At 45.9% G+C, this 23438-nt stretch overlaps 1 protein-coding gene across 9 annotated transcripts in view; it reads left to right on the forward strand.

Annotated features, from left to right (window-relative positions):
- The window catches only part of MAF (MAF bZIP transcription factor), a 194578-nt gene that overhangs the window by 4214 nt on the left and 166926 nt on the right, over nt 1-23438 (forward strand). For 4 of the 9 annotated variants that reach the window (XM_068956327.1, XM_068956321.1, XM_068956319.1 and 1 more), the window contains one exon: nt 8509-8575. In XM_068956327.1, coding sequence (XP_068812428.1) covers nt 8509-8542 — 34 coding nt within the window. In that variant the 3' untranslated portion in view covers nt 8543-8575. Of the gene's footprint in view, nt 1-2708; nt 2830-8508; nt 8576-8871; nt 14228-23438 lie in introns of those variants that run through there. The other 5 variants (XM_068956323.1, XM_068956322.1, XM_068956325.1 and 2 more) reach the window with 4 other exon arrangements.

Consider the following 23438-nt stretch of genomic DNA (forward strand, 5'->3'; position numbering starts at 1 on the left):
GGCACCCCTGTTTATATCTATAGGGGTATTTTACATTCAAAATGTATTTTTTTTTTTTCAAATTTGAAGTATTTGGGACTGAATTGCACTAAGATATAACCTGCAAGCATATAATACAAAAAAAAAATTACAAACCTGTTTAGAACGCTAATACAATTTATGCAGTTATAAAGATGGCATTACTGCACAGTTTTAAAATGATGCAGATTTTTTTACAGTTGTATTGTGGTGCAGAACTGGATTTTCTGTAACTTCAAAAATTCCACAGTTTTAAAGGCAATAATCAGTAAATTTTATTTTCAGGGACTGATATCCTGTCTTTTAAAAAAAAATGGAAAGTAAATCTTACCACAATAAATATAAAAAAATCTTGTCAGTTACTTTTTCTTTTACATATTTTGCTGTGCAAAATTGTTTTATATCTTGAGTTACTAACTAACCACGTGTGATGTTCCTATGTGCTTTTCTTTCATTTTCAACTCTATGGTTATATCAAAAGAGAGAATAATCTACAATAATAAACTGCATTTTTTTTGATTCTGTACTCAGTTTCTTAGTGTGTAGTTTAAAGTTCAGTAACTATGAAAGCAGTACTTCAGCGTACTGTCTGGCAAAGGGGCAGTGCTGATAGAAGAGCTGGACTCAGTAATACACAGGAGGGGAGAAGGAGAAGGCTAGTTTTATGCAAAATGGAAAATTGTCACCCACGAGAAATGAATGATCTGTCAGGTAGACGAAAAACGTGAGCTTTCAGGTGCTTGTTCTGACTTCTCAGTATGGCAGTGACCTTAGTTTCTGTGACTCAGATCATCCCGTCAGGTTTTAGGAGATCTCAAAGGGGAGATCTGCTTAAAAACCTGATGACATGATGCGGCCTTATATTTTGATTGTTTTATGATGGAGCGAAGTGAAAGAGAAGACTTCACATCCTCTCGTCATCTGCTCCAGCACGGTGTGCCTGCCTCTCGTAGGAGATGACACCGCGTCGGGCTCGGCTTGTCACAGAGCCGTTTCACGTTAGCCCGAAAGGTTTCTTGCCATTTGGGTGCAGAGTGCCTCCTTTCCTCCCCCCTTTCCTTTGCTTCCCCCCCCCCCCCCACCCGCCACCCCGTCCGTAGTCTTTCTTTCGCCCCGTGGTTTTCTTTTTTTTTGTTTTGTTTTGTTTTGTTGCAGGCCTTAGAAAGCCTAGAGTGAGCGGAGGAGCAGAGGAGGGGAAAACAAAAAATGCAGAGCACTTCCTCCAACTTGTCCAAGTTGTTTGTCCTAAGCAGAGCACCCGAAAGGTTAACGTGCTGGACGCGTGCAGGTCTCGGAGCCGCTCTGCGCCGCGGTGCTCCATGCCAAAGGGCACGTCGGCTTCGAAAGGCTCCCCAAGCCCTCGGCCCCCGGAGCCCGCCAGCGTCCTCTCCCGCCCGGTGAGCGGGATTATCCTCCTCCGGGCGCTTTGGCAGTGCCGAGGCCTCCTCCAAGCGTGTCGCGGCCGCGCCAGGACGGTGGTTTTATCCCAGTGCCCGAGCCCGGCCGGCGCTCTCCCTGCTGGGGGCTGCAGCTGTAAGACCATTTCTCCTGGTCGTCGGTGGCATTAGGAGGAGAGGACCCGTTGGGGTCCCTCCGGCAGGCCGAGCTGGGGGTCGCGTCCCACCCCTGGGGCAGGATGGGTCCCCAAGCCCCCCGGGCCACCACCGCAGGTCACGAGGAGGCTGTTGCTCGGCTTCGGGGCCGAGGAGGGGGACCAGGGCCACCCTCCGGAGCGGCCCGCGGTGAAGGCGAGGGCGGCGAGGTGCCCTTTGGCATCTGACCTCTGGTTGCACCATGGTTTGAGTAATGGTTCAAGCTCCAGATTCTGGTTAATTCGCGTCCCATTTTCTGGTTAATGTGTAATCGGTGGGTAAACTGGCTGCTATTGGCTGATGGGAGAATTATCTCCTCTCGTAAAGACAGGGCTCCGTTTTCCTTATCCCGTCTTCCAGCTCCCCTCCTCTGCCCGGTCTGTCGGAGCCGTCACTGATGCCCACGTTTTTCCACGGCGGGTCACTTGGAGGCTCGGCCTTGGCGTGCTTTCTGGCTGCTGCTTGTGCCCGGGGGTCGTGAGGGAGCCCTGCTCTTTTCGGGGGGCAGGTGAGGCACCTCTCCCCCGAAAGCCCCCGCCAGCCCTGGGCGCTGCAGCCCCTCGAGGCAGCGCAGAGCCCCAGCGCCGGCAGCCCCCCGTGCAGCCTTAACCCTGCGCGGCTCTGCGGCGCCGGGCTTGCTCACAGGCAAAGTTATGAGCAGTGCTAGCGTTTTAAAAGTATTGTGAATCCTAGGAGAGTAGCATAGAGCGAGGGGAGCACTGCTGCCTCCCTTAAGTATCTTCTTTCTCAGAGAGAGAGAGAGAGAGAGAGAGAGAGGAAAAAAATGTATGAACAGCGATAAGAGAAATCCTTCCTAGAAATAGCCAGCGTGCAAGAGGGAAAAATTCCCATCACACACCCTACTCAGGAGGAGGAAAAAGGCTTGCCTGTCTCCTAGCTTGTCATCATTATTATACATTGCAATCTCTTTTTGCAAATAATAATAAAAAAAATGCAGCTTTCTTCAGACTGCATTTGAATTTCCGCCTGAAACACGGTATCTTCCCAATTGAAGGAGAAAGGAAAACAAAATTGAAGCACGCTTTAGTGTTCGTTCTGGACAGCAACTATTGGGGTTCTCTGTCTGGCTCATTTCAGGTGAGCCCCCCCTTTGCAGCAGGACTGCTGCCCGAGGACTAGCTCTGCTCGGGATAACCGCCACTCATCCAGCGCCCCTCGCTCGACTCCGGCCTCGATCCTGCTCCCGTTGAACTCGGAGGTAAAAACCCCACTGGCTTCAAAGGGGGAGCAGGATCCTGCTGCTCTCGGGCAGGTGCCGCTTCCGCTCAAGGCAGCGGGAGCGTTGCCTGGACCAGGGAGCTGCACATCCAAAGGCGTACGTGGGCTTAATCTCCACATCACTAACAACGTCCTGTTTCTACCATAGTCCTATAGTTCGTTCTCATTTATTAACTACATTACAAAGAACTTTCATGTGACCGGTGCTGGGAGACATGCACACAAAAAGCGGCCCTTTGCTGGCTGTGAAAGGGAGCGCAACGTGCTTCAACCCTGTCTCCTCCCCAGCCCAGCTCGCCCTCGCCCTCTGCCCAGCATCCCCGCGCTCCACGGAGCAGAGGCCTGCTGGGTTTGTACTGCCTGAGAAATGTCATCCTGGACCGTATCGGGGGGGGGGGGGGGGGAAGAGGGGAGGGGAGAAATACCCAAGGCACGGCAGTGTATATTTATTTCTGGAACAACTGCACAGCACCGCTGGGCAGGCGCTTTGCAGAAAGCCAGGCAGCCCCCTCTGCAAACGGAGCAGTGAGAGCTGCTATTTATTCGAAAGTCGTCTTCCCCCTTTTTGAACAAAAATGCATAAACTGAATCAAAATGACACTCGAAAACTACTTCCCCCGCCACCACGAAACATGGCAGCAAAATTTAAGTTTAAAAAATGAACTTTCCCACCTCTTCTTTCCTTTCCTTTCCGAAAGCTTCTGTGCAGCTGTTTCCTCCCCCTCCCTCTGTGTAGTGTGTAGGAAGTTCTTGATCTAGAATCATTCATAATTTTAATACCAATTTCTATTTGACATAATATACTAATATCAGATACAGAGTGTAGCTGCTTCCTGGATTTAGGGAGGAAATGATGCATATATCAGAATTATCTGCTCAGATGCCAGAACTACATTGGTGTCGTTTCAGCATGTGCTGCATTGAAAGGAAATCCTCTATATTTATTGCTCAGATCATCACAGGAGCTAAATGGACCCACTGTTTCTGACACCTGTTCGGATGGCTGAATTTAAAATTTCATGCAGGAAAAAAAAAAAGCCTGCATACTTCAGTGTTAGGAATTAAGGTTTTTAATAAGCTTTCTTCCCTCCCTCTCTGAAACTCACTGCGAGCGTGTTGTCGGTGGCTGCCGTACGGCTTGGGCATTCCAGGGGTAGCTATGGAGAGTGTGATATATTTTGTTTGCTTAGCCCGGACAAAAAGCAATCCTGGTTGTACACACACACACACAGACGCGAGCAGTCTGTAGTCAGATACCTCAGGTCCCTGTTCTGGGTGCTCGTCTCGGTACCGGCAACACCCGGCAGCGCACCAGGACGGAGCGGAGGGGAGCTGCTGCTGGCAGGATTCGTCCCTTCAGGAGGGAGCTGAGCGCGCTCAACCACTTCACACTTTTAACGCTCTCCTAATGAATTTTTTTCGGGCACAGTGGCTACAAATCAATAGATTAAAATACTGTACGCCGTGCCGCATTTAATTCTTGACTGCCTGAAATTGTGGGGGAGGATCGAGAATAGCATTTGTCACTCTTTGAGGGGTGAGTGCATTCACATTTGTGAGCTCTAAGCTGGCACGATGCAAAAAATAGTCCAGGATATGACTTAACTTTTCAAGTGAAAAGCTAAAGGGACAGGGATCGGTGCAAGCTGTAGCTGGGCTGGCTGTTTGTAACGACAGAGACAGGCAGCTCCAGCCCCGGCTATCTACCACGGTATCAGGTTGACCCGGCACAGTGTGATAACGTCTCAGTGCCCCCGATGCGAGCTGGTTGTATCTTATCTCTCTCTGAAATGATCATTTTCTATGTTGCTGTACCTTTTTTTTTTTTTTTTAAAGTCTGGCTCTTAAACCAGCACACTTTCTGACGCAGCAGTGAAACGTGCAGGCCTGCAGTTGCAGTGCAGCGAGTTGCAGGGATGGAGCTTGCCCTGCCTCGCTAGCGGCTCGGGCCGAAGCCCTGTGGACTTTGTGACATGGTCTCCTTTGCTTTTTGAATGCATCTCTGTGAGATGCCTTGCATGGAGGGAATCAACGCCAGGGCAGAAGTTTGCTAAAAGTGATGTCTCTGTGCCATGCCGGGAAGGGGAAAAAAAAATCACTTAACAAACCGAGCAGAGTCTTTAAGTTTCCAGCGGGGGTAGAGAATGGAGCGTCCCTGGTTGCCTCTCTCAATTGTTAATTCATAAAAAAGCACAGCCCTGAAAAATGTTCTGGGTAGCTTTTCCCTCTGTAAAGCAAAAATGTTAATGACTGCGTATGGAGGCGGTAAGGCTCGACACCCTACTTCAGCGTGAGCTCGGGCAAAACGCTGCTCCCTTCCCCTCGGTTTTTGGCCTCGAACGAGGCCCCGCGGCGGGCAGGGTCTCGCCGCGGCTGGAGCGTCCTGCTCCGCACCTGCACCGGCTGCCAAACAGCAAGGATGCGGGGGGACGCCGGTGGGTTCCTAACCCCCCGCTTAGAGACATCTGAGCGTAAAGCTGGGGCGCGGAGTGGGGGGCAGCTGGACAGCAACATCACATCCCGCTGGGTGACCTCCCCGTCGCGCCGGCCGGCTCCCCCTGCCCGCCGGGGTGGGTGTCGGCAGCAGCCGGGCGGGGAAGCGCGGCCGGGGAGGGGGAGGCAGCCGCCGCCGCCGCCGGGGATGCCCCGCTCGGGCCGGGGGAGCGGGGCTGGGGGCCGCAGCGCCGGCCGCGGCCCGGGCTCCCCCCGGGGCTGGGGTGGGGGGCGGGCGGGGGCGCCGGGCCGCCCGCGCCGTCGAGGGGCTGCTCCGGCCCCGGCCCCGGGCCCGGCTTGTCCCGGCGCCTGGAGTCGCTCCCCGCCCCGGGATGGGGAAGGGGGTGGGGGGGACCGGGGCAGGGAGAGGGGCCGCTTCTTTTGTGTGTGTGAGTGTGTGTGAGTGTGTGTTTGCGTGTTTGTTTGTTTCTGAATTCGCCTCCCGGAACAAAGGGGCGGGCGGCCTGCCCATAGCGAAAGGATCCGTCCAGGCATCCCAGGCTGTGTCCCGCCAGCGGCCTTCTGTTGACTGACCATCCCCTAGGTATGTTCAGAGAGCCTCTTCTGGTCTTATTTTGTTTGCGGTTTTCTTTTCTCTTTTCTTTTCTTCTTTTTCTTTTTCTTTTTCTTTTTCTTTTTCTTTTTCTTTTTCTTTTCCTCTCACCTGTGCTCACCTGGAGCGTGCTCTAAAGCCCACTGAAATCAAAGGCAGCCTTTTTTTCACAGCGCTTTGGATCAGGCCCTGAGGTATCCATCCGCAGGGAGCAGGGGGTGAGGGGGGGGGTGGGGAAGGGATTTACATTTCATGAATTTTAAACAAACTGAAGCAGTGAGAAGAATCGAGCTTTCCAAGGCTGAGTTTCCCAAATCTATTTGGGTGTATCTCTGAGCATGTGTATGTAGTTAAGCTTAAGGCCCTTTCTAAAAGAAAGCAGGCAGATTCACTTTTCTGGAGCCTGAACCCTGCTTCCCCCGTTTTAAAACACAGGTTCTCTGCCAGGCCTCGGTAGCAGGCCGTGGTGCCTGCGAAGGGCATGGGGCAACAATCAGTTTTGCTGGTATCAGCTTCAAAAGCTGCGGTGCTCTCCGCTGCAAGCAGCCCTGCTCCCGCCAGCGCTTGGAGCTGTTGCAGTGAAACATAAGAAGCAATGAAAATGAGCTCAAAAGTGAACCAAACAGGATCCAGCCCCCCCCCCCCTCCAAAACTTAACTGCTTCCAAATTCACTGATGAAAGCATGTTAATATGTAGGAAGAGATGTCGGAGTCTGCAACGCGATTCACTGTTTGGTGGCATAGGGTGAACAGATTTTCCTTTCCATAAGGTTTCCTCCTGCAAAGTCATTGTAGAGGAGGGAATACTGTAAGATTAAATCTGTTTAAAATACTATATTCATGTCGTACTAGATACAGTCTCCAGACTGAGTACAGTCTTTCAGCTTCCTTTATTGTGAAATCCTTTTAAAATAGCACACAGTACAGAGTAGAAAACTTATTAAAATATAACTCCCTTGCACCAACTCTGCCAGATAAACTGAAGGAAAGTTATCAGCCTTCTTAAATTAATAAATCTGCTTAGTGTCTCTGGCTGCCTTGGTGCTGTTGCAGTTTCTTAGGCTCTTTCCTTATTAATAAACTGATGGTTAAATAAGCCTGCTAAATGAATCAACGGGCCTCGCCAGTGAAAGCAGGCTCGCGGCCTCCTGTTTCAGGTCGCCTGTGATGAGGCTGAACTGGTGTGGTCTTAGATCGGGGATGTCCTCCTCAAAGGCTACCAATGATAAAAGCAGGCTGACCGCATCACTTTTTGGATGCTCTTCAGGGGTGAGGCTTGAATAGCTACTCCTCTCAGCCGAACGCATTAATAACAGGATGGATTCACCCAGTGGCGTGAAAGCAGAGGTCATCTTGAGGAAAATGACACCAAAGGTCTTCAGGAGTCATTTGCTTTAAGAGGTCCTGGGCAGTATGCCAAGCATTGCATTCAAAGAAGCGCTGTCCCCTTTCGCCAAAAACCATCGGAGGGGATTCGCAGGGTGGCAAGGGAGGCAAAGGAGCTGTCACGAAAAGCCTTCATCAGGCAAAATGCTGCTCTAGATTATGTGCGTGTGCGTCTGGGCGCAGAGACACACGATCGAAACGTTCCTTCGGCAAAACGAGTGAATGTCAGATTTCCCACTGCACGCACGCCTTGTTTCAAGTGGCATGCAGGGAATATTCAAATACGCCACACCTTTCGGTTCCGTGTTGAGAGGGCACTGCACCTCCAAGAAGGATGATTTAGCCGGCACAAAATGTGCCGTGGACTTTTTAAAAAGCTGCAGAGCTGTTCTCGGAATCAAAATGCTGAAAAGAGCTCCTACAGTTTGTCTTGCTTCTGTTTATTAAAAAAGAGGAGGCTTGTGGTTTATTCCTGCTCTGAATACGCTGTACTATTACAATATATGGACGAAACTGAAGCATTCCTGCAGACAGTTTATAGAAAATATATGTATGTATGTGTGTGTGTGTGTGTGTATATATATACACGATGAGAGAAAGTTAAATATAAGGGGCACAACAAAATATCCATATTTAAGAAACATAGATTGACTCACTGACTTATCTCACTTATTGTACAAAGATTCATTCTAACTATGTTGAATTTTTTAAATTAGATTTTAAATATAAGTTGACAGTATGAATTTGTACAGTGTGAGTAACCGCAGGGAGAACTGACAGCTCTGCTTTTGTTATTAAACTACTGTCTGAAAAATAATGGAGTGTGTACAGCAATTGATTATTATTGTGCCAATTACATTAGCGCAGCTAATAATAATCATTAAGAACAAAATACAAAAAACTACAGGTTTTCAGGTGTTAGAAGCTGATAATCACGGCTGAGGCAAAAATATGTGCTTTTTTTAAGGAAGTTGATAAGTAAGATTCTCCTGTTATTAATGCTAAGTAAAGACGACGTGTGCAACCTCAGAACGTTTCTTTTTAAACTGTGTTAAATTATTCTGTACTCAAATACAGTTATAAACAGTAAAAGAGACTTTCTAAGCTTAATTTAGCAGCTGAATATAGAAAGTCCTAGTCTGATACAATAGTAGCGCAACAGACATGTTTTACAACGTTAAAAATTCCTTTTAATAATGGTTTATTTTACTATATTTACTAAATCAGGTACCCGAGAGAATCCTCTACAACGGTGATGTGAAAATCCCTGTTACCTGAGGTCAAAAAAAAAAAGGTATGTTTTCATTTTCGCTAGCAATTTGGCATATTCCAGTGGAGGTGGTGGGGGGGTGCTCCTTTGTTTTCTGCCGCTAACGAACGCGGGGCTTTGGGCAGACCCCGGGGGACCCGGGGCAGTCGCCGGGTGCCGTTTCCGGCGCTTTCGGCTCAGGCTGGCTTTCAGGTGCCTACAGGAAACATTTGTGATGATCGGGCTTTGTACTTTTGTCAGCCAGGCAGCAGCTCTCCCGTGTCCCACCACTCATATATAATCCTTTGCAAATGTTTTCTTTCTTTTTCTTCAAATGCCAGCGTTCAGACACCAGCTACGGGGATTAAGGATGGGTCTTCTGAAGATGTCGCTCAGATCTTGATGAAAATCATGAGCTTGTGTTCGATAGCTTCCGTCCTTAAAATTTACAATGCAGTCTAACTCACAGCACGGTTTTCCTCTTGAAATTCACGTTCTTTCAGTCTGTCAACGCTGACAAAATACATGCCATTAGTGACAATATGGGGATTCAACTTTTAGTCACTTCCCCTGCTGGATTCAAACAGCCTTTTTTTTTTTCCCATGGAATCTGATTTTTATTGACCTCAACTGTAAAAGATACTAAGTGGTTTAAATGAGCTTCAAGGTTGCAACGGCAGCGATTCCTATGTCACTTTTATTAAGAAATGTCTCATCTTAGTTAAGAATACAGACTACCGCACAGCTTATCGCGCTTGGATCGACAGTCAAGCGCTGTTACAAAACGCTCGTATTTCACCAGCTCACGGAATTAAGCTTTTATTTTTTTTTAATTTAAATTTAGGGTCAGGACGCAGGAGAGGTAATCAGTGCTCTAGACTCTACCTTGAATAGCAGCAGGAGGAGTTTTTGTCGGTGTACAGACTACAGGAATGGGCTCCCCAGAAGAGGTGTGTTCTGGGCCCGACTCTTCTCCCTTCCCGGCATTACACCCAGTGAGATGTTTTTGCCTCCGTGCAGTTTTTTTCTGCGTTACACCACCTTAAGGGGCTTAAAGTGTAATGCCCTTTTTATGAGAATTGAGACATGTTTTGATTAAGCTGAAGCAACTACATATTTTTGTTGCAGAAGTATAACACATATTCCATCACCTTGCTTCTAATGGAACTGCTCTGATTTCAGTAATCTGAGAGGAAAGCTTGCCCGAGTCCTATAATTTATGTGTGTAATTATTATATTTATATAAATTATATAAGTGACATAAATCTTTGCTATCCGCATATTAAAAAAGCAAAATCTTTCTCCCTGATGCACACTTGCGATCTCAGGACTTGCTTAGCCTGCTGCTCTCTGGGACAATTCACTGCTCCGTCCTTCCAATATTTTGTAGTTATGCTGTCACGTAATGTTGAGAAAAACAGCGGCAAAATTCCTTACTTTTAAACAAATAGCTATTGGGTCTTGGAAGAGTTAACGAACTTTTATGGCAAGGTTCAGACAGTTCTGACCCCTATGGTAATATTTCATCTAAGGTTACTGTTGGGAGAGAAATCAAATTTCAGCTGTGAACATGATTGACAGGTGAAAGCAAGAAAGAGAAAGACATCTGGTCAGAGGGGGAATTTGGGAAGGAGAAGGACAATTCCGGGAAGCGTCTCTGTGATATTAGGAATAATAAGCTTAGATATGAAAACTCCAATACTTCATATTCTCTGGAGGCTTCCTTAGTTGGTATTCATGGAGGTGGTTTGGTTAAGGGAGTTTAAGACTGTACATTTATAGTAGTGGACAGCAGTCTCCATGGTCTAACTTACTAGCTTGACTCCTTTGAAGAAATTATGTTATTTCTGGCATACTTTTAGCCTTTTGAGGCAATTCACTCTATGAGTGTGACTGGACTATTTGGTGGTTGTTGGTTAAGACGCTCTCACCATCATGTCTCTCTCGGGTCAGACAGCAGCAGGATTCGCAGATGTGAATCACGGGTGTCACTCCATGCATTTGAGCTTATGGGGTTTACTAGGAGTTTTCAGAGTAAGCACAGCAGGATGAAATTTGTGTTTATGATATACACTGTTACAGCAATAGCAAAACTAGTTGCTATCTCATAAAATACCAGCAAGGATACATTCTGGTGTTTTATAAGGCAGCTATTAATTTCCGAGGGCCATATATTGGCTTATTGCATGTGCAGAGCTCCCAGTAACTCTGGCCAGCGTCCCTCACGATACGTACATAACCCCAGCCATATTTGATACCTATTTTTATACTACTTCAGTGTGTTTTGGTTGGTGCAGAAGAGCTTTTCCACCTTCCAACATTATGGAACTACCAGGAATAACATATCCCACTGAATGCCTAATTACTTCATGACATTGGCCTGATATTGTTGGAAAGCAGAAATTGGTTCTGACATAAGTAACTATAGCCAGGCTTTCTCTTAAGAAATGAAGTACAAGGGAAAAAAAGTGGTTGTTTTTATCACTGTGTGTCACTTTCATATTTTAGTTTTCAAATAAAAGGCAGGGTCTGTGAAGGAGTTGTGGGGTACTCTGTGGGCACTATATCAAAATGATGGACCCTGGACTCTAAACTGCATCTTAGCTGTATCTCAAGTGAGAAGGAAAGGTCTTGGGCGGACTCCTGGCCCCACTGCAGGCGTTGATAAAATTCCTATTGAATTTTGGTACCTAGACTTCTATCGCAACGCGAATGTCTACAGGGGAAGGCGTACTAATAAAAAGCGAGAGATGAATTCATACCGTGGTAGCTGTGCTGGTAGAATTCCCTGGATGGATGTTCTTATTCTGGAGCAAGAGTAGATTTTTTTTCTCCCCAGTATAGCTTAAGCCACTTACAAAATAAAATAAACTAACCAGGAAAATCCACTCTTACTCTAGAGTAAGATTGTCCACCCAGGGAATGGATAGCACTGCGGTATAGTTTTACAACATAATTTCCCCATATGGATGAGCCCTAAAACTAAGGAGAGAATAAGGAGCAGTAAAGAACAGAAATATGTTTTCTGTTCCTTTTTCAGTTTACCTCTAAGACCTTTCACACAAGGGAAATCACTGCAATCTTAAAATATACATTCACTTACTTTTCACTGCTGTTCCTGCATTCACACATACATTTTTTAAAGAGATTTGTGTTTTGTACAAGACCTTTTGCTTTCTCATGCTGTTCTTGTGCATTTTTGATGTACAATCAAGTCAGACTGTTGTTTGTGACATCATATTTCTTTACAGCCTGTGATGTCAAACTGCCAGGCTTCACTGCAAGCTAGACCTTATTGACGAAGTTTTATCCTAAGGCCATATATCTGATAAAATTGAAAATGCACCTAAGCATTGTAAAAATCAAATTTCTCTGTGTGTGCTGAGTTATTTTTAACCTTCCCTTGTTGAATTAGCACTGCCTTTAAAACGTCTTTATTTCTTAAATATGATATGTAGATAACTTCCATGAAATATTGTTGGCAAGTTTCCCACTGAAGTCAATGGTAACCATGTATATATTTTTCAAGCAGATGTGCTATATTAAGGTTAAATGGGAATCTTTTATTTCAAATGGGAGGTAATATGTTACTTTTGCTAATAAACTGATAGTAACCTATCTCCCTCACTTTCCCCTCCCCAAACACATCTTATGCAATTTACAGGTCATTTTACATAGGTAAGAAAGCGTTCTCTAGTATTTATAAAATGCAGACTTTCACTATGTCTGGAACTCCTTTCTAGCTCACACCTATGAATTTGAAGTACAAAAACATCTTGAGTCTTTCTGAGCAAAGAGAAGGCGTATGCCTTATTTGACAGCTCTTTCCCCTAGAAATTCCCAGCAAAGTCAATTTAATAGTTTTGCCTATGCTTAGAATAAATTCTAAAATCTTTTTCCAGTGATGTAGCTTTTGCTGTTGTTCATTTCTAACAGAAGATTTTAGGTTAAGGGCCAAAAAAATAATTAAAGTTTTTTTTAAACATCCCTTGGCTTTTCCAATTTGTGCCACTTACCAAATGAGTCACGCTTTACCAAAATACGGGAGATGGATGAGACAGGAAAAGCACTGATTTAGCAGCCCTCCTATAAAATTGCTTCAGGCTTCCACATATAGCCCCAGTGTTCAGGGAGTGAAGAAGCTGGGAGTTGGGAGTCACAGTCTGACTCACTTGTGAGACTTTGACCCAGTTATTTCATTCTTGATTCAGCAAAATACTGAAGCACATGCATACTTGAAACTGGTTATCTTACGTTTCTTCTAAAGGTCTGTTACCATTGATCTGTTTATATCTCGGTTTACACAGTTACAAAACTAGACAATTAATTCTTACCTTCTAGGCTTTAGTATGAGTTAAAAAAAAAATCTGCAATGTTCCTAGAAAATGTCTAATGAAAGCTGGTGTGTTGAAAGGCATGCCGTTTACCTTATTGTGTAACCTCGGATGAAAAATCGCTTGTGCTTCACATCAGCACGAGTCCTGCTCACCACTTTGAGGGTCGCAGAAGCTCTGGTCCCGGATTTTGAATCGCTCAAAATATAAGCAAAATCGTGGTTCAGTTCTGTGCTCCCTCTCTCTCTCTCTCATTTAAATGCAATGTATACATGTTTGCTACCTATATGTACACACACATATATATAGATAAACTTGTGAACCTGCCAAGACACCTAGAGGCCACGTTGTCCTTGTAACTCTTCCCCTTCCTGTCAGTGCCATTATATTTATTTGCCAAGATTTGAGCCATTATCATTCAGCAGTTGTGCAGCTTTGCTTTGCTTTTCTTCTGCCCCCAAATTACTACTGTTTCCCTCCTGCCTTCTACCCCCAGATCGGTAATGGAGTCCTCAGCTGTAGATTTGCTAACCATAAAGATTTTTGCTTGAAATGTTTTGAAAATGCCTTGGTTAAAAAAAAAAAATGTATATATAAAAGCCTATGAACAACACGCTGTGCCATTGCGCCATGCTCACGCATTGCACTTCTACAGGAAAGATAATAAAGATATTAGCACTCATATAATTTCAGATAGAAAATGAAACCAGACATGAAAGAAACACTAGCTCCAGCTGTTGAGTGGGAATCAAACTAGCTCTGGGAATTACAGGTACTGTCACTGGAGACAGCCTGACTTCTGAGAAATGACCTCAGGTGGAGAAGCTTGCTGTGGCCCCTTGCAGATATTAACACCTAATTAACAATCTGCGAGAGCATCCTACATCTTAATCACCAGTGAGGTGAGAATGACAATCAAAAGCAGGAGAAGGAGAAGGGAAATGGTAATTTTTCCTCTGCACACACCATCTAATAACCATGGTTATTCAGATGCAGCTAAATGCGATTTCCTTTTAGTCATTTCAGTCTATTGGAAGGCACAGTAAGTTCATTTACTAGCAGGTAGGCAGCGGAGGTGAGAATTGAATTGATCTGAGATACTCTGAAAAATTGACCCAGAGGTCATTCGTAGTTTAAATTGGGAAGTAAGACCGAGTTTATGTCTTCTCTTTCTTCTCTCCTCTCCGCCTCTTTGTGTGTTTCCAGGCATGTTATTCTGTATTGTGCAATTATTTAAACATACTCTGATGGCGGGGCACCTCGTTCTCTCAAAGTTAATCAAAATAAAGAGGGCTTTTGTTAGCAGTGATGGGTAATTAAATAGCTGGCTCCGTGTTGTGCGGCGGTATTGTACGGGGTTATTGACATCAGAGAGCCCGGCTCCTTCGGCACGCCAACAAGCCCGCTGACAGCACTGAGATTAAGGCCTCGGCTAAATTAAGGAAATCTGCTCTGCATGCTGTACTGCAACTCTGGTATTAACAAATCGAGTCTGCGAGTGCGAGGCCCGCTCCTGCAGCCCTGCGCTGGGGAGCGGCGCGGGCGGTGGTGGCAGCTTATGCGGGCCGTCCCGCGTGGAGGGGCTGCTCCCGTGGGGAATGCCCCGGAGGTGAGATGTGCACGTCTCATGGGTCATTTTTTCCTTCACGCCTGCTGTTTTCTTCCTGTAGCTTTAGCATCAGTAAATATGACTGGGAGCAGCCCACTTACCTATTTCCAACTCCAGCTTAAACATCGAGGGTCAAATCCTGCTCCCGGTGACCTGGCTGGGGAGCCCAGGTGGAGTTCAAGGAGTGACTCCAGATGGAGGTCAGTGCCAGAGGGCTGGTGTTGGTAAAAAGCAGGCAAGAAGCAGGGGCCCAGACTTGCTCAGTTACGCTACAGCCAAGGCTAGAACGGTTGTCTGAGCTCCATGGAGATGCTCCAGATTGCTCCTGTACAGCGTGAGCTGAATCCGACAGGGTTTTAATGTCATGCCTTTTAATGGATGCCTTTATGTTTGCTTCCATACAACTTCTGGTTTCAAACAGCTTCACTACAGAGGTGGAAACAGGCAGGCTGGGATCAGGGAGTGAGGAATACGTACGCATGTACATGTTGTAGATGTCGTTCTGCATCGGCTCTATCCGTAGCACTGCCCTTCTGTGTTCCCGAAGAAGCTATTTCCATATCACTTGGACCCAAATTATATTCTAATAAGGAGAGAATGGAAAAACTGAAGACAGCATTATATTAACCACTCAGCTTCCATGGAAACGCCTATCATTTTCTTTCCAGCGACAAGAGATAATCTCTGTGTTTTCTGTTGTACTCATTTCTTCAACTCTTTTAGCTTTGTTTTCGCATGTTGGCCTTGCACTAAAAAAAATATAACTCGACATCTTGTGTCTCCTCAGCTAAAACGGTATCAGTTCCTGGACTTAATGTCAGCTGTACCCAGATCAAAGGCGAGAAACATAAAAGTTGACATATATTATTTATTTCGCGGTTTACATCAGCGATGTTTCTCTCTCCCCTTTTTTGTTGTTATTGCTGATGTTTTGCCCACAACGTTGCGCGCGCCTCTCAAAAGCGTTCGTCCGCTACAGACAGATATTCCCATTAATGCGATCGCTCAGCAGCTAACAAAGGCCAGTTCGCGCCGGCGTTCCCGCGTGCCCCGAACTCCCATTGTTTCCGCAGGGAGCGCTCGCTGGCTGCGCGAAGAGTGCCGGATCGGGCCCCGGGGTGGCTCTTGGGCAGCCGGCGGCTTGCTGGCCCCGGCCCCAGCAACGCGCTAGGTCGGCTACAGACGCGGCCCCGTTCGCTGGCGCAGCGAGTGGGAGATATTGCATTCTCTGCCCGTATTGTGAGCCGCCGCAGAGGCGAGAAAAATGCCAGTCTTGGAGGGGAGCAGAAGCTCAAGAAAGAATGTGCTTTCTTTCTCTTTCTTTTTTTTCTCCCCAGTTGTTTGGGGATTTTTTTGTACCTTTCCTCAAATTTCTTGTCTTCCTTTGGAGTTCTGCTTGAGTGAGTAACGCAGGGTCCCGCGTATAATTATGGCCAGAAAATCACGAGATCAGTCAGAGACGCTGCTCAAACCTGTGCTTCCCTCTAACACTCAATTTAGTGTAAAACTTTCATTTTATTCTCTTTGTCAGCATCGGTGGCAGGTTTTGCCTCCTGAGTTACAGAGTCAGACAAAGCGCCGGGGCGGATTTTTGCCCCGTACTCTCCCACAAGCTATTTTTTTTTCTGCAGTGAAAATAGTAATAGTAAAAGAAAGGTCCTTGGGTGTTTGTTGTTGTTGTTGTCTTTTGTTTAGTTTGGTTTTGTTTTAAAGGCTGCTGACAATTGCCAAAAGCTCCTTCCAGCAAAGAGCGGCTTGGCGGGTATAGCCCCCGCGTTCAGCCGGCAGGAGTCATTTGCGGTTCTCTTTAGGGCGCAGCTATTCAGAGAACGTGTGCCGCTTTGCTGTTTCTTTAAAATTTAATTGGGATCAGGCAATCGAGCGCCTCCAAATTTTTGCCTCTTCAGGCTGCAATAAAGCCACTTATAATTTATAATCAAAGTTTGGTGTCGTTAAACTAAACTGTAAAACCGACTTCAGGGTTTCAGTCGTAAAATAAATATATGGTAAATATTGCAATGGGGCTTGAGTAGCGTGGCTAACAACAGCACAGTGAATGCTTATGTATATATATGTATATATATAGTTCCAGAGGTAAGACAGATCTAAATAATACATTACTGGGGTGTATGCATTCTGTGTAGAATTGAAGCTAAGATGGATTTATAGCCCAAGTAGTTATTTTAAATACAAAATGAAGTGTTAATTTATTAAAGTCATTTATGCATCCACATTATTTTTATGTCTTTATTTATATTTTTCTGTAATACGGAGCAATGTAGTATTCATCCTGGGTTTTTCTGTCTGTTGACTGTAGCACTCCTTTGCTTAGATTTTTTTCTAACAAGGCAGCTCATTTAGAAAGAAATGTTTATGTGAAGTGCTTGTCAGTTGGCATTTTTACTGGTGTGCTAACCCAAAGGTAAAATATAAAGGCACGTCTTTTCCTTGCTGGCTTGTTGCTACTAGAAGGGTTCCTCCCTTGTTAGCTTGATAAATAATTTTACTAGCGGGAATCTGCTGAATTTTTATGCTTGCTGTCTATTTTCTGCTTGCTGCAAATAAATTCCAGCACTCAGAGGGCACTAAAACTCCAAACACATGGTATTTTCCCATTTTGTTGCTGGTTGCCTAAAATATTTATTTCATCTTGAGTTTTTTAATTAAATCTTCTTTTTTAAAGAAGAAAGAAAAATCCCTCAAGTTTTGTAATTATTTCCAACTGAAGCTCTTAGCTGAGATTGTACTTAATATAAAGTCTTGAGGTTATGTAACATGTTATCACAGGTAAACTAAATAGGTTGTGTTAAATCAGTCATCCTTCCAACTACCTACTGGTTTTCAAATTATGAGCAAGGATTATTTATTGGCATATCATCCATTTAAGCGTTTCTTAAAATTTATCATATAGTTTTAGTTTTTCCAACTTGTGATCAACAAAGCTAATTTAACTGGTGAAACCAGCACTCCAGCTCTGTGAGGGACTGCGCCGAAAAGGCTTATGTTACGCGTTGCTGCAGCACGGGAGGCAGAAAAAAGTTTGTGAGATGTCGAGCTGGGGAGGCTGGAGGGGGAGAGGAATAGGTTTGTGTTTTCTTAGAAGGACTATTTTACGGTTGCTGAAGCTTTACACTTTTTAGTATTGAATCTAATTCAAACAGGTAAGATCTGGCCCCTGCCAAAGGCCTCCCCTTCGCCCTATAGCGAGGGCTGCGTGTTGGAGGTGCGTTGCAGCTACTGCACGTTTGAAGGCTCCCTCGTCCTCGGCAGTACGTTGCTGCTGAGCGTCCTGCCCGCCGGGCCTGGGGGCTTTGACGAGATCTCTTAGATGAGCAGATTTTGGAGCCGGCCTTTTATTTTGGGACGTGGAGGCGAGATGTCATTTTGTGGAGGAGGGAGTCATGCTGGGGAGAAGGGCAGGGCGGGAAAGCAAAGGCAGCTTTTCCCAGAGGAGGCAAAGGATCCTGCAAAGCTGCTTTTCAGCCGTGCCGGTGTTTCGGCCAGCCCAGGGTTGAGACCCTCGTGCATGCCCGTGGCAGAGGGACGGCATTTTTTGCTCGTGATGGGATCCTAGCGGCTTCTGCCGGGCAGTCCCGAATGGCACCCAAGAGCCCTGGACGGGGGTGCTCAGCATCGTGCAGTGACACCTCTGCATGCGCCACGGGGTGAACGGTTGAAGGACTGGTGTGCCGGCTCGTTAAAGCTTGACAGCAAGAGAAAGAAAAGGGAAGAAAAAGCCGTGTACTTCCCACCGCACAAAGACGCTGTCTGGCGACGTTTGCGCTGCTCAGCTCTGCTGGAGAGCGGCTTTGCCCCCGGGCCTCGCCGCGGGCCAGCGGTCTGCCGTGCATGGGTGCAGCTGGCACCCGCAGCAGGAGGCTGAAGAGTGGGTGCCTTTCTCCAAAATTACGACGAGTTTTTGTTTCTGTAGCGCCCAGGAGCCCTGCCTGTGGGTCAGAGCCGCGCCGTGGTCCCGCAATGTAAGCGCGGGACCGGGACAGTATCCGGAGGCCGTCCCACTGCGTGCTCGGGGAGCTCGTGCGGAGGACGCAGGGGAGAGGGGGATTTCGGGGTAATCCTGCTGCCCTATCCCGTGTCCTCCGGATCCCAGGAGAGAAAAGACTGGCCCGGGAGAAGGGGAGCAGAAACATGTCCCAGTCAGAATGGATTTAAACATCCGTTTTAACCAAGTCAGGCTACACCTCTTAGAGGAGTCTTCTCGGCCGCCGGAAGGTTTTTAAGAGTGTCAGAGACCAGTTTTGCAGGCCTTTAATTTCCCTTGTGTGAGCAGCAGAAAGCCGCATGCCCATGAAGATGCCAGGATAATCCACCCGAAATTTCAGAATTATTTACATATTTTAGCACAATTCATCTCAAAGCAGTCCTCCGACTTGGGCCCAAACTCTTACGTTCTTACACCAACCACCCTCCCATTCGTTCCCGTATTTGCGTAAGAATCAGGTGTCAGGTTTTTAACAGTTTAAGCTGACGCTACAGTCCCAAAGGCACTGGAGCTGCCCTGCAGCTTTTTCACTTATGTGAGCGCAGCCCAAATCAAGTCGTTGGGCAGAGGGAAGAAATAACGCCCAGGCGCTGAGTAGATAAGGGAAAAACTTGGGCTGCGGTGGGGGAGAGTACCCTGGGGAGCTCCGCCGTGCCGAATCGGAAAGCAAATAGGGTTAAAGGCAATCTCCAGAGGCCGCGTAATCCAGCCCCTCGCCACCGGGCAGGGTCAGCCAGACGGATGTTATTCCTGACAGATATTAGCATAACCTGCTTTTAAAGCCTTCCGCAGAGAGCCCGCAGCCTCCCCTGGGAACCCCCTGGCCACCGTCGCTTCTCCGGAGCGTTTCCCGTCGTCTCACCGGAGCCGTGTTCCCGCGGTGCGCGTCCCTCACGGCGTGTCCTGGTCGCGGTAGACACGGAGAACAGCGTATTCCTTGCCTCTTGCGCTGACCCTTTGCATGTTTGAAGGCTGTTGTTATGTCTTGCTGCCGCCGCCTTTTCTCTAGACTAAACAACCCCGCGGTTTTCAGCCTTTCTTCATAGGTTATGGGCATGGCTTTGTTATTGAATGTCTTGTCTGAGGAGTCCACACGTGGTAAACTTGGTGCAATTCAATTTACCTGTGTTGAAAAGGGCTGTTGGGATGCTGCCTTGAGGCTTTTCAACAGCTGAAAGAGGAGTAACTTAATTCTTACACTGATAATTTTGTTTCCCAGCAGGATGGAGGGGAGGGAATTTTGTCTTTACCTGTGTGAGTTCCCCACAAATTTGCCCTCATAACAGTGATACTACAGTGATACTACAGTGATACTGCAGTGCAATGTACAGTGATTTGTGTGGGTGTGAAATATGTTTTTAACAATGGTAAATCATGATGTTGAAGTTATATAGTTTTATATATAAAAATAAGAATAGGTGGTAGTTTTCATTTTATAATATGTGATTATTTAGTTTGGCCATGGTTGCATTTTGAGTTGTCAAAGAGAAAGACTAACCGTAGCCGTGGGGTTTTGACAGAGCGAGTGCTTTCTGAGGAATTCCGAATTTTTTATTTTCTTCTGTCTTTTTTTCTCTGTGGAGTCTCTGTGAAAGAGTCTCCCTTCCCTCCTCCTTTTACATCCTTCCTTCTCTTCTTCTGCCCTTCCTTCCTTTTCACCTGCATTTCCTTTGTCCTGTCCTCAGGATGCATGAGACATGGTTGAGTCGGTAAAAGCCTTGTCCAGCTAGCTGTGCCAGGGGGACGGTGCATTTGTACCTTTTCGGATGCAGCCCCTTTCCTGTGGCCAGTAACGCCTAGGGGTACGTTTTCAAGGAAGAAGAGGTTTTGTCACATGGGTTTCATTAATTTCCACAGCTTCCATGTGGCTGCGGCCATCCGTGCACAGGATTTCCCCTCTGGTAGCATTGTCAGTCAGCTCCAATGTTTCAAAGGCTTCCCTTTGAACGTAGGTTTGGGTAGATCCAGCCTTTTCCTTGTGGCAGAAACAAGTAACTCCAAAGTGTCACATATGAAGATGGGCCAAGGAGGATTTTTTGGACATCTGCACAGACCTGGGCATAAGGGTAAGCTCTGAGTTCCTTTTTTAAAAGTTGACATGACATTAGGGCCCTTTCAATGGACATTCACTTGGTCTCCATGGGAAGACAAGGAGAAATGGAGCCTTCTAATGCGGCTTTCTGATTGCTGTTGTGTCTTACCTTGGAAGGTTGGTTTGTGGGGGAGATGTCTTGGAGGAAAACAGAAGTATTTACTTGCAAGAAAATATTTCTGAGGGACTTCTGTTCTAGGGTGTGCTGGTACAGACTGCTCCAGAGTTGGGTTAATCAGCATGGCAGAATACCAGGAAGCATCTTGGAGGTGGTTTTAACTCCTGCAAGATTCTGGCTTCCTGATTTAAGCCTTATCGAAAGTCCTGTCTTGAAAAATACTAAAAGGGATGTTAATGGCATAAACTGCCACCTTGCCTTTATAGTTCAGGCATCACTTCTGGAGATGAGATGGTGGCAGTTCTTACTATCAGTGGCTTGAACTTGTTCCAGAAAAGGGTCTCTGGCACTGTCTACAAGGCGTCTTAGCTTTTGGAGTGGCATTTAACATGCAGCAGTGCCCTTGCTGAGATTGTGTCAGCCACTCTTGGGACAGCTGCATGCCACTTAGTAATAATAGCTAGCTCTTAGCCATTTTCAGCTTTTAGATCTCCAATAACTTTGTTGTGGAGGTCAGTATCATTATCCTCATATTATAGAAAGTGATTTACCTAAGGTCACCCAGCAGATTTATGTATGGAAGCAGGTCACCTGAATCCCAAGCCATGCCTACTCTGAAACTATACTATTCCTTTAGGGAAACTGTACAGGTGAAGGCAGAGAGCAATAAACTTTATTGTGGAAAATCTGAACTTGGTATGGCAGTCATCTTTATGTATGACCTGCGGTCTAGTCAGGGTTGGCCTTATTCACGTGTGTTTGAATATGGTCTGACAGCATGACCACCAGCTGTGGTATCCGTAATGTTAGCACCAACACCTGTGAAGCAGAGTCAGTGGGAGCATGGTTCACCTGGGAATGCTGGGACTGTGGCCAGAGAAAGGACAGCCATAAGCACAGTCTATGCCATTGTCCCTACCATGGTGTACATAACAGCCTAGCCCGAAGTGCAAATAAAACAGTGTCCATTGCTTCTGTGGGTTGCCTCTGAAAAGGAAGTTCATCTGATCAACCTCAGAGGAGTCTCTAGGTAGTGAACATGCAGCAGCAAAGACGCATTTGTGCCTTTGGGAACCATAAGCCAAAGCATTCCCAGTGGGTCACAGATCTGAAGACTGGGGTACCTGCATGCATATTGCTTTGCGAGGGGAAGTTAAAAATTCTGTGAAGAAAAAAAAATGTCTCTTCATGATACAAATATTCAAGATGCCATCTTTCTTGTCTCATCCAAGATTCCACCTCAGATTTGCACAGTATAGCATCCTCTTTCTTACATGACCTTTTTGGACATCCATATTCCCTCAGTGATCTGTCTGAGTCACGGATCATACTTGAAAAGTTCTTTTATCCAAATGTATAAACTCTATGCACACAATGAAAGAGTAGGCAGAATCAGGAAAAACAGCTAACAAGTCAAGTAAACGTTTTAGCCTAAATAATTTCAGTCTCTAGAAAAGAGATCTCTTTGAGGAAATATTTGTTGAGCTCAGTTATGTAGGATGTAAGATGATAGTGACCTTGCTGAACTATTGGCTCAAATCATAGATGTAGCAGCAGAAGTGAAAATATATGCTTCCTTCTCTAAAGAATGGGATTAGGGCCGAGTTCTTACCAAGGGGGAGAAGAGAGAGAAAATGTATTGTCTTCCTTACAGGAGTTCATTTTTCTTTACAAAGTGATTAATGCATTACTATAGCAAATTTACTGTGTAGCCTGATTACCATTGTATAATAAATCGAAACAACTGTGACTGTCATGGTGATAAGGCTGGCATGATTTTGTCCTCCCTTAAAAAAGGTTTGTAAGTTAAGCTTAACTTTTTAGCTTTCTGCATTTCTGGAATAAAATTTATTTTGGCCATTACAGCTCTATCTGTTTGAAACTGCACCAAAAGGAAATAAGTTGTTCAAAAGGATGGTATATTATTGAGAGAATTTTACCTTCACTCAATTTGCAAAAGAAACTGAACATCAGCATTAAAATGGAAATGGAGTTCAGGAGAAAATAATAACTCAGTTGTTTTAAAAAAAAAAAAAAAAGTTGTAACATTTAAAAGGGACTTTTCAAATATCAAGGATGGACAACCCAATTAAATTAACTGCATTATATTCACAGTCGTTAATACCTCAGGCTCAGCTGTTCTCGGGCTACCACAGTTTGCTCAGGGCTTGTCTGTGCATTGGGTGAGAGACTTCCAAGGAGCTGTGGGAAGACGTGCTGGTGACTAATTAGTCGTTTTCTGTGAATCGCAGCAAAAACGGTACTCCAGTGTAGTGCTAGGGGGTGCTGTTATTGTGCCAAAGTGCGAGCCTGAGCAAGCCCTGGGCTTATGAAGGATCTCTTCATTATGTGGGCATTACCCCACTGTCCAAGCCCTATAGTACTCTGCCATTTTGAATGTACCTACTGTTTGCTTCTTTCTTTTTCCTTCCTTCTCTCCATGCACACACATGAAAGGACATTGCACTTCTGTGCTAAAATGTAGTTGTGTGTATTCTGTCTCAGTGCTGTGGCAAGATTTACTCCTGTGAAATAGTCCAGCCTTTGGAAGTTATGATGTGAAAAGAAAGCTTGTACCTAAGTGCATGGATGCCCTTTTGGCTCACGCTCCTCACCTCAGTGAGAAGGCACCAGTGCAGGGCAATAGCAAGATGTTTTGGTGCCAGGGAGCTCCCATGACCTGATTTTCTCCTCCTCACTGTGCCTTTTCTCTTCTGTGGCTGCTGCCAGCCATCATCGCTCTCAGCCTCCA

This window comes from Struthio camelus, chromosome 10 (genome assembly GCF_040807025.1).
Source record: "Struthio camelus isolate bStrCam1 chromosome 10, bStrCam1.hap1, whole genome shotgun sequence".
NCBI lineage: Eukaryota > Metazoa > Chordata > Aves > Struthioniformes > Struthionidae > Struthio > Struthio camelus.